Source organism: Capra hircus, unplaced genomic scaffold (assembly GCF_001704415.2).
Source record: "Capra hircus breed San Clemente unplaced genomic scaffold, ASM170441v1, whole genome shotgun sequence".
NCBI lineage: Eukaryota > Metazoa > Chordata > Mammalia > Artiodactyla > Bovidae > Capra > Capra hircus.
In genome coordinates this window covers 11,589-21,974 of record NW_017216897.1, presented here as the reverse complement: position 1 = coordinate 21,974, position 10,386 = coordinate 11,589, and the positions used below count along the sequence as shown (strand labels likewise).

The following is a 10,386-nucleotide window of genomic DNA, read 5'->3' as shown; positions in this document are numbered from 1 at the left end:
CCCAAATGATGATACAATCCTGAATATCAGAACACTATCATCAACACATTAATCCTGGTCGAATCCTCAGACTCCAGTGATTTCAGACTGGCCCCATTGTGTCATTTTTAGCACAGAGACTTGGCTGAAAACCCTGTCTGTTTCTTCTTTCTCCATGTGATTCTGGTATTTTGTGGAACACTGACAGCTTCCTTTTGGGGACAGCTTGTTGGATTAAAGCCACAAGTTCGTTGCTCAGTATGTGATCCTATATCCTGATTATGAAAAATTGTATGCATGGCAGAACCCTCATTTGTGAAACTGTGTGTGTGTGTGCATGCACATGTGAGAAAGAGAGAGAGAGAGAGCGTGAGAGTATTCACACATGTGGTCAAATAGAAGAAGTCAAGACACAAAATACTGGATGTCTTCTCTAATCAAGGGGATCTCTGTGGTTTCTGTATTCTTATAAAAAATAATTTCCTTGCCTATACTTTCTGGGCTTCCCAGGTGGTGCTGGTGGTAAAGAACCAGCCTGCCAACACAGGAGATGCAAGAGACTGAAGTTTGATCCCTGGGTCAGAAAGATCCCCTGGAGGAGGAAATGACAACTCACTCCAAAATTCTTCCTGGGAGAATCCCATGGACAGAGGAGCCTGATGGGCTACAGTCCATGGGGTCACAAAGAGTTGGACACATCTGAGCACATACTTTCTGGAATAAACATACTTTAAGAGGAAAGAATAGAGGGGGAAAAACCTTAAGTGAAAGTTACTTGCTAGCACAAAAGGCCAAAGGACAAACAAAAGAAATGAGAGTTTAGAGCTGGGAAGAAAGGTCCCAGTTCTGTTTCATTTTGCAGGTAGTGGTCAAGGAAATGTGGGGTGGATCCTAGAAGGGGTGAGAGTGTGGAAGCCACTCATGCCTGTCCCTGCTTTGTCCCCATAGGTCAAACCTGCTTCAGCCATGTCTGTAAGGAAGGATGAAATTCCCCAGCAGTCATCAGCCCCACTGGAAGGGAGCCTCCAACAGAAGTTATGTCTACCAGGTAGATTCTAAGACTGGTCTCCAACCCTTGTCTCCATGTCTATGGGTTTATTTTGGCTGTGCTGAGGCTTTGCTGCTGCATGGGCTCTCTCTAGTTGTGGAGAGTGGGGCCTCCTCTCCAGTTGCGGTGCTTGAGCTTCTCCCTGGGGAGGCTTCTCTGGTTGCCGAGCAGAGGCTCTCGGGCGCATGGGCTTCAGGAGCCGCAGCAGGTGTGCTCGGTAGTTGTGGCTCCCGAGCTGCAGAGCACAGGCTCAGGATTTGTGACACCCGGGCTCAGCTGCTCCGCAGCATGTGGGATCTTCCCAGACCAGGGATCGAACCCATGTATTCTGCATAGGCAGGCAGATTCTTTCCCTCTGAGCCACCAGGGAAGCCCCTGACCTTTCTTTTTACTGTTTAATGTGCCAGCTGTGAATGTGACTTGGACGTGTGGCTTGTAATATATTTCTGTTGGCAGTACTGGTCTAGGGTATGTCTAGGGTATGTGTTAGATGAAGAATCAAAAGATGAAAGCCCGGTTGAGGAGAGTTCCCCTTGTGGATTCCACAGATGGCCAAAAGAGGCCTCCCCAGCCACACTGCCAGCCTCAGGGAATCCTGTGTGGTTTACTCACCAGCTTTTCCCTTCCTTCCCAGGATTCTATATGGAAGAAGCCAGTGGAGGTTGTGCCCTGTGCGCCGATGGGATAGACTACACCAATCATTCAAACACCCTCCCTTCTTGCCTACCTTGCATGACTTGCAAATCAGGTCCAGAACCTGTGGTCCCCTGTGCCTGCGGTTAGGGTGCTGGGTGATGAGATGGGATTTAAAAGGGACGAGGAGTCAGAAACCTGATTTCCAGCCCAGCTAGGTCTTCAGCTTGTCTTAGGTCAGTAAAATAAATGAAAACAGAAGTTATTTTCATGACGCATGCCAGCTGGTAGGGAAGTCCTTCAGAACATCAGCTGGAAAGAGGGGAATAACGTGTCCCTTGATGGAGGGGGCTGGATGGTAACAGTGCAGAAGGCCTGGGGGAGTGGGGCAGGGCTGGGTTTGAGCTGTGTGATGTGTCTGATCCTGGGCCAGGCTCCTGTGGGCGCCATGCCCTCGCTCTGGGGTCTCAGCCTCTCTCAGCCTTCATGACCTGAGGTCCCTCTGCCTCTCCAGCAGGGCATCACCCGTTGGGACATCACCCAAGGGTTCCTCTCCATCCACAGCGTCTCAGATTACACCTCACCCCACCCCACTTCTTGCTCCTCATTTGTGATCTAAAACTTTTTTCTTCCCAACCTGGATGCAATCCGTAATGATGCCCAGTCCCTTTTGTATGCCTCTGTTGGTGACACGTGAACAGTGGCTGTTCTATGGATGGTCTATGTGTGTTGCCACAGAAAATGACCCCAAAATTACTTAAAAAAGATTAATGCATTTATTTTTGGCTGCTCTGGGTCTTTGTTGCAGAACAAGGGCTTTCTCTAGTTGTGGTGAGGGGTCTGCTCCTTGCTGCTTCTCATCGTGGTGCACAGGCCCTAGAGCACAGGAGCAGTAGCTGTGGCTCACAGGCTTAGCTGCCCCGCAACATGTGGGGTCTTCCCTGGACAGGGATGCAACCTGTGTCCCCTGCTTTGACAGGCAGATTCTTAACCACTGGACCAGCCAGGAAGCCCTCCGAATTACTTCTTGAACTGAGTGGATGGAGATCTGGGTGGTGAAGAAGGGGTGAGAGACATATGAGGGAAACACACCCTCAGAACCTTATCTTTGGTCTCTAGGAGAAGAAGAAAAAAATCGCTGCACCCCCACCAAGGACACTGAGTGTCAGTGCAAACCTGGCACTTTCCGTGGAGAAGATGCACCTGAATTCTGTCAAAAATGCAGCACCGGGTGAGACATAGGAGCCTGGGGGGCTTCCAACCCACAGGACACCCCAGTTTCCTTGTACCCATTTCTCTCCCCTGCTGCCGTGAAGCCCCTCCCAGCTCTCAGAGCTCCCTTGTGCCTGTGGGGTCTCCTGAGCCTGCAGCAGCGCTCCCTACCACCGCCGTTTGTCCTGCACGGCTTTCTCAGTGGCCCCTTCCCACATCTCCTCGGAAGGGCCTAGAAAGACGGAAGTGCTGACAGCAGACAGAAGTCATGATGAGGCCACGTGTGTGCTCCTTCAAGGTTCCTATAAAACTGGACCCAACTTGACAGGCCTCACACCCAGCCCCTTGTTCTCCAGTAGCACCTGAATCTTTCCTACTGGGGGACTCAGGGGCCAGTAGTAATTCACTATCCTCTGATGCTCCAGTGTTGGCTGAGATTGGTAGGAAGAGTCAACAGGTGGATGAGAGGGCCTCATAGTCAAGTTTGACTGGAGGATGAGTCAAACTTGTGCCCAAACTCTTCTGATCTTGACCTGGATGAGGCACCCTCCCCCTGTCACGGAGCTTTGCATGCAGCCCAGGGAGGCCAGGTGGGCCTTGCAGAGGAAGCTGAGTTCCTGAAGGACAGCTCTGAACACTCAGTAGGAGTCTGGGGGCTGCAGTACACAATCCTGGATCCTTCTCCCACCCAGTGAGGGGGAGTGAGGGGACCCTCCCCTGCAGACAGCAAGAGCCTGTCCCCCTCCACTGTCTTGTCAGGGGATCCAGGATGGGAGGCTGCCCCCTCTTTCTCCTCATCCAGCCAGCTGTCCCTGATGGGTCCCCTACATCATCCCTGTGTCTGTACCCAGGTGCCCTGATGGGAAGGTCATGGTCACGCACTGTAACCCCTGGAGCAACATCAAGTGTGTGGACCAGGAATCAGGTACCCTGGCCCATGGGGAGGCCCCAGTTCCTGGAGAGCTAGGAACTCCCTCCCCCTCCTCAGGCACTTCAAGGCTGGTGATTGGAATTGTATCTGGAATCACCATTGTCCTAGTCGGATGTGTGGTATGGTGCTTCTTTAACGGTGAGGTTCTAGAAGGGAAGGAGGAGGTGCTGGCTCCCTCCTCCCTCTCCCCAATCCTCCTGTTCCTCCTGGCTTGTCTCTGATCTTGTTCCCCAGGAAACCCCTCCCACCTCACCTGGTTCTGCAAAACCATGATCACATTGGGCCCCCAACTCAGCTGACGGTCCCCTCTTCCCCCTGGCCGAGTCTGGTGGGAAGAGGCAGGAGAAGAGGGTGGTTCAGTAGCACTGCACAGAGATTTTACATGGGTTTCATTTTACTTCATTTTCTCCCTTCTCGTCTCCTCCCTGAGGGTTCTCCAGACTCAGAGTGTCCCGCTTGCAGTCACAGGCCCGGGGCTTTTTGTTCAGTGTCTGAGCCCCCACCCTGCGCCCTGTCCCTGGGAAGGGAGGTGCGGCAAGAGGCCCTCCCCACCACTCAGTGGTTGTCTCTTCTCTCCTCGGTCTCTCTGATGAGTGCTGGCACAAGGTGATCGGTTTCTCCAGCATCGGGCAGCATCAGACCCTCAGTAACTGCTTCCGCCCCACAACAAGGCCCAGGGTGGACGTGGTCCTCGGTTTGCCCTATGCTGTTTTCCCTGACTCCCTCAACTGGCCTGAGGGCTCTAGGCTGAATGTAGGAGGGAGACTGGCCTGCTGAGAGCTGGCCTAAGGCTGGTCGGCAGCGCTGGCCCTGTCCTTACTGTTTGAGACACCCTCACTCTGCAGCACTGGGGCATGGGGGGTGTCAGGCAGGGGTACTCAGTTCCCCTTAGCATCACACCAGAGTCTGGGTGCCATCAGCAGAGCCCAGATGTGCTGAGTCTGTGCCCACCTGGGGGACACAGCACAGGAGTAGGTGGGAAAGCAGAACCCACTGTGTCCCCCCAGAAGCTGTAGAGGTTTGTGGGTTTGTGACTCCTGGGTCAGTGCCTTGCTTTCTCAAGGCCCTTTTCTGGCACTTATGTCCCCCAAGAGGGTCTGGGGCTCTGGACCATGCACACAACAACAGGCTGACCAATGGAGATTCACTTTCCATTCTGGTCCCTTGGCAGGAAGAGAAGCTGACAGGATAACGCCCAGTCCCGAGATGCAGCAGGCAGGCTGTCTGTTGGTGAGTGTGGGGCTCTGGCCCTTCTGCTTGCTTGGGACTGTGGTAGAGACAGGGAGCGGCAATGGGTCAGGTCTCCTCTCCTCTGGGGAGGTGGTGATGGAGGGAGACCCGGGCATGGAGGGGAGGGAGCCCCACCCCCTGTTCTGGTCCACCGGCAGCTCTGATGCTGTTTATCATCTGTCTTGTCACCACATCCCTCATCTAGACCCGGGCAACCGAAGGGTGATCACTCCTCCCATGACTGACCCAGTGATGGAGTCAGCGCTACGTAATGTTTTTCTGTGTGACTGTTACATACTTTTAAGCCATTCCTCATCATAGTAGGAATTTCACATTTTTTTCAAAAGTATTATTAAGTTGAATCTACTTGAAGTAAAATTTTTGTCAACATATAGAAGTATTTTCACTATGTATATGTGTGTGCGTGTGTGTGTGTGTGATATATATATATATATATATGTGAGGAGGGCATGGCATCCCACTCCAGTATTCTTGCCTGGAGAATCGCCATGGACAGAGGAGCCCAGCAGGCTACAGTCCAGGGGGTCTCAAATAGTCAGACATGACTGAATGACTAAACATATATATATTATGCATGTATACATACACACACACATACAGAGACATTTACAGTTTGGGATCATATCGTTTTAGTAATTTTGAGGTTTTTGAGTATTACCTTAATTTATAAATTAATCTAGGAGGAATTGAGATCTTTTAGCTATTCTATATTTTTCTTATGAAAAAAGTTAGCATTTTAACTTAAGAGTTTTATAATACCTCAACTCCATGTGTGTTTTTCTTTGGTAAATTGCTCATTTCTTGTTGAGGCTGTGTCTTTGTATTACAATGTTCTATAACCTTATGAGTTTATCCAACTCATAATTCATTATAGAATTTATTGTCATCATTTTTAACATTCATCCTTCCACACATTCACATTTCAGTATTATTGTTGAACCATTAGATTTTATAAGAATACAATCATATATAAAATAATGACTCTTTTGTTCGCTCCCTTCAAAGATCCTGCATGGGTTTTGTTTTGCTTATGGCTGCATCTGCCAGAATTTCAGAAAGATGTTTACTAGGCTCAGTTCTGTAATCTAGCGCTCCCGGTTAAGACCAAGGCTGCTCTCCATTGTGTTTTACAGGAACCAGCAGCACCTGAAGGATCTCAGCGGAGAAGATGGCTGCTGGTTCCAACAGATGGCACTCAAAGTGAGTGTTTTGTTCCTGGGCAGTGGATCAGGAGTGGAGGGAGGAGGGACACTGTCCTGATTTCTGTCTCCATAGCTGTTAGGGCAACTCAGAGAGGGGATGGCTTGTCCCTGAACCATCAGGACTCTAATTCCCTCCCTGCCCCCTCCTCTTTTTCCCACCCTGCACCCCTCTGTCCTCTAACAGTGGCCCCCATCACCTCTCTGTCCTTCCCTCCTCTACCATCCTCTCTCCTCCCTGGTTGCTCAGGGCCACGTTGACCCGCTCTGAGACATCCGAGAGGTTGTGCTGTCCAGCAGGGCACCCACTGGCCCAGGGAGGCTGTGGAGCCCCTGTCCATGCATTCGAAGTCTCTTGAATCATGTCCAACTCTTTGCAACACCATGGATTGTAGCCTGCCAGGCTCCTTAGTCCATGGGATTCTCCAGGCAAGAATACTGGAGTGGGTTACCTTGCCCTCCTCCAGGGATCATACCAACCCAGGGATCAAACCCACATCTTACATCTCCTGCATTAGCAAGCAGGTTCTTTACCACTGGCGCCGCCTGGGAAGGCCCGTGGAGCACCTGAACTGTGGCTAAACCTGATGAGCTGTAGTATATAACTCGATACTGTAGTTCAAGGAGTTGGTAGAAAAAAGGACTGTAATTTGTCTCCTTAACAGTTTTGTTTTTTTTTTTTTTTGTATATTGATTACATGTTGAGGGGCTTCCCTGGTGGTTCAGATGGTAAAGAATTTGCCGGTAATGCAAGAGAACAGGGTTCAGTCCCTGGGTCAGAAATTTCCCCTGCAGAAGGGAATGGCAACCCCCTCCAGTATTCTTGCCTGGAGAATCTCATGGATAGAGGACCCTGACGGGCTACAGTCCATGAAGTCACAAAGAGTAAGACACACAACTGAGCAACTAACACTACCTATTGCAGTGAAAAAAAATTTTAACTTTTAATTGGAGGATAATTGCTTCACAATGTTGTGCTTGTTTCTGCTGTACAGCAACATGAACCAGCCATAGGTACACATATATCCCCTCCCTCTTGAGCCTCCTTCCAACGCCCCCATCCCACCTCCCTTAGGTTATCACAGAGCACCAGATTGAGCTTTCTGCGTTATAAAGCAACTTCCCATTAGCTATCTATATTACATATTGAAATGAAATTTTTTAGAATACTTTGAATTAGTACCATATTTTATGAAAACTAGTATTGTTATTTTTCATGTTTTCAGTGTAACTGTTAGAGAATATAAACTTGTGTTGGGTGCCCTCCTTATGTACTGTGGATGGTGGTGTGCACAGCATTTCACACACACAGCACTGAATCTGCAGCACAGTGCATGAGGCGGGTGGTGTTTGCTCCATTTTATGATTAAATTCTTGCTCAGAGTCTGTCCCCATCCAGCTCTACCAGAGTGTCAGGCAGTGAGGCCGAGCGGGCTGTGAGGCCGGAGACCTTCCTCCCTCCAGGCCTCTGCTCTGTCCCCAGTGCAGAGGTGGCAGCCAGGGGGCCTCACCCTCCTGAGAAAGGCAGGCGCCCTCCTCTGAGGTCTGTTGCCCCTCGCTGTCCCACCCTCTGTCTCCTATCACGGATGCCTTCTCCCTCTGTGACAGCAGTCTCCTCTTCCAGATGGGCCCTCACCCCCTGCTTAGGGCAGGACTCCCTGCTGGCCTGGGCTGCCCCCAGCTGCTCTGGGTGCTGGCGAAGCCCAATGCCCAGTGCCCCTGTGGCTTGCTTCTCTGCTGCTGGGAAGCAGGTCAGGGGCGCAGAGCAGCAGGCTTACCAGCAGGGGGAGCTCCTCGGGTTCCCATCCTGAAGTGAAGGCCTGAATTGAGGGTCCTCTGCCTTTGTGAAAGCCTGTTCCATCTCTGTGTCTGTGACTTTCCCCCAACCTAGGCCTGAAGCTGTTCTTCAGTGACTTTGCAGCTATCTTTTCCTTGTGACGTCTGTGATTTGCTCCTGAGGCAGTTGGGCCTCACATGAAATGAGATCCTTGTGGGCAGAGAATAGGCCTGGGTCTCTCCGGATGCCTTGCGTGAAATACTGCCAGTCACCAAGAAGGGACAGAGGACCTCAGTCAACACCCTGATGGATGCCTTGGAAATGCTGGGGCAAAGAGTGACAAAAGAGACCATTCAAGAGGGCCTGCTGAACTCAGGAAAGTATTAACATGTTTATGAAGAAAGTGAGACAGGCTCTGCTGTGCCCTGACTGAGGACCTCAGTCTTTCAGCTCAGGACACACTCCTAATAGGCTTCTAGTTTTTATTTGTATTGGTTTGAAATTTGTCATTCATGGTAATAGGTATGCATTTAATGATGTAACTTATAATGAAAGTGTTAGTCACTGAGTCATGTCCAACTCTTTGCGACCCTATGGACTGTAGCCCACCAGGCTCTTCTGTCCATGGGGTTTCTCCAGGCAAGAATACTGGAGTGGGTTGCCTTTTCCTTCTCCAGGGGCTCTTCCCTACCCAGGGATGGAGCCTGGATCTCCTGCGCTGCAGGCAGACTCTTTACTGACTGATCCACCAGGGAGGCCCCGTAACTTGTGATATACATCATTAAAGAGCAAACATCTTGTATGTCTTTGTACTTTTATGTTTGTGCATATATTTATATGTGTAGAAAAACATTTTGCAAATATGATTTCTAGGTTTATGTGGGCTACCTGGTTGAGCACTGGCAATGCAAAGCAATTAGAAATACAAAAGGAGGGCATTCCCTGGCTGTTCAGTGGTTAGGACTCTGCGCTGAGAGCCCTGAGTTCAATCCCTGATCAGGAAGTAAGATCCCACAAGCCATGAGGCAAAAACAAACACACAAAAACCTACAAAACAGCAACAACAATGAAGGAGAGCAAGCCCACTGCTGGGGGAATTTGACCACTTTGGGATTGCCTGGCGACCTCTTTAGGGTCCAGGCTTTAAACATGTCAACTTTATAGTTGGGTGAATATTTGTATTTTTTATAGGGAGATGCTAACAAGTGGGCAGAGAGGGAGGAGAAGTGGCACCCCCGTGCTGTGTCTGGTGACCGTGAACCGGGCTGTCACTCCCCGGGCTTCCTCCTGCTCCTCTGGGAGGTTAGGGTGGGATGTGGGTTAGATATGAGTGTCAGATAGTTTCTGTTATCAGTGACCTTCATTCCATCTGGGCTCAAGGAAGAGAGGACAGGGATCTGCCGTGGTTTCTGGGAGGAAGAATGGACGGGCTCCTGGGTTATGTTCAGTGTTGGCTTGCTCCGCACTAGATGGGCCCCCATTGATACTGGTGCTCTGAGCCCAGAATTGGCTTTTTGTGTTTAAATTGGCTAACTAAGGATCTCAGCCCCTCTGTAAGCTTTGACTTTCTGCAGAAAAGACACAGAAATGCTGATTCTTGAATACTGTGAGAACTGACCTAAAATGCCTGCTATATTAGGGTTTTGTATTTTTTTTAATTAAAAAAAATTTTTTTTTACTTCTGCTAAATCCTTCTCCATAGTATTCCAATCACTGCAGGATAATTTAATGGCAGAAGCAATGCTCAGGGAGGTTTTTGGTCTAGTCCATCTCAAGGCCTGTATGCTGTCTTCCCTAAGGTTGATGTGACTGGTGTGGTCAAAACTGGAATTGCCTAAAATGTAGGTACAATGGACACAGTGCGTGGAGGTCACGTGTGTCTGTAGAAGGGCCGCCCCCCCCGCTCTTGGTGCTGCCTCCCTCTGGCCCTGATGCCCCTCCCTGTCCTGGAGTCAGGTGTTTCCTGTCTTTGCTGTTCCTTCTGTGCAGGACACTCTGCCTTCATCCCCAGGAGACAGAAATGAATTCTTGGGACTTCCCTGGTGGTTCGGTGCTTAAGACTCTGCACTCCAAATGCAAGGAGCCCGGGTTCCATCTCTGGTTGGGGAACTGAGATCCCACATACCACAGCTAAGCGCGTGCTCCGCGACTCCTGAGCCCGTGTGCTGTGGAGCCTGCGCGTCACAGCCAGAGGAGCCTGTGTGCCGCGGTGAGGAGTCTGCACAGCTCAAACAAGTAAACAAGGCACAGCACGGATTGAAGCTGTCACCTGTATATTACAGAGAGCGTGCGCGTTTGTGAAACAGTTTAAAAGAATGAATAGTCGAGTGTCAGGTCACTTGTCCCTTTCTCAGAA

The 10,386-nt window shown here is 50.2% G+C and overlaps 1 protein-coding gene across 2 annotated transcripts; it reads left to right on the top strand.

The window, feature by feature from the left end:
* Positions 1-814: 814 nt before the first annotated feature.
* On the top strand, positions 815-8,832 carry LOC108635488 (tumor necrosis factor receptor superfamily member 10B-like). 2 transcript variants are annotated; one of them, XM_018045605.1, is made up of 7 exons: positions 815-1,027; positions 1,662-1,775; positions 2,780-2,891; positions 3,724-3,941; positions 4,975-5,033; positions 6,188-6,254; positions 8,145-8,832. In XM_018045605.1, exons 1-7 carry the CDS (start codon positions 946-948, stop codon positions 8,189-8,191), a joined length of 699 nt encoding a protein of 232 aa, XP_017901094.1. In that variant the 5' UTR covers positions 815-945; the 3' UTR covers positions 8,192-8,832. The 2 variants fall into 2 exon arrangements, with proteins under 2 accessions (XP_017901094.1, XP_017901095.1); XM_018045606.1 differs by lacking the exon at positions 1,662-1,775.
* The last annotated feature ends 1,554 nt before the right edge of the window (positions 8,833-10,386 follow it).

Bases quoted from the DNA above. Each gene is read 5' to 3' on its own strand.
- LOC108635488 (XM_018045605.1), top strand. From the start codon at position 946: ATGTCTGTAAGGAAGGATGAAATTCCCCAGCAGTCATCAGCCCCACTG. The intron at 1,028-1,661 runs GTAGATTCTAAG...CTTCCTTCCCAG, and splicing joins ACAGAAGTTATGTCTACCAG to GATTCTATATGGAAGAAGCC. The intron at 1,776-2,779 runs GTCCAGAACCTG...TTTGGTCTCTAG, and splicing joins TTGCATGACTTGCAAATCAG to GAGAAGAAGAAAAAAATCGC.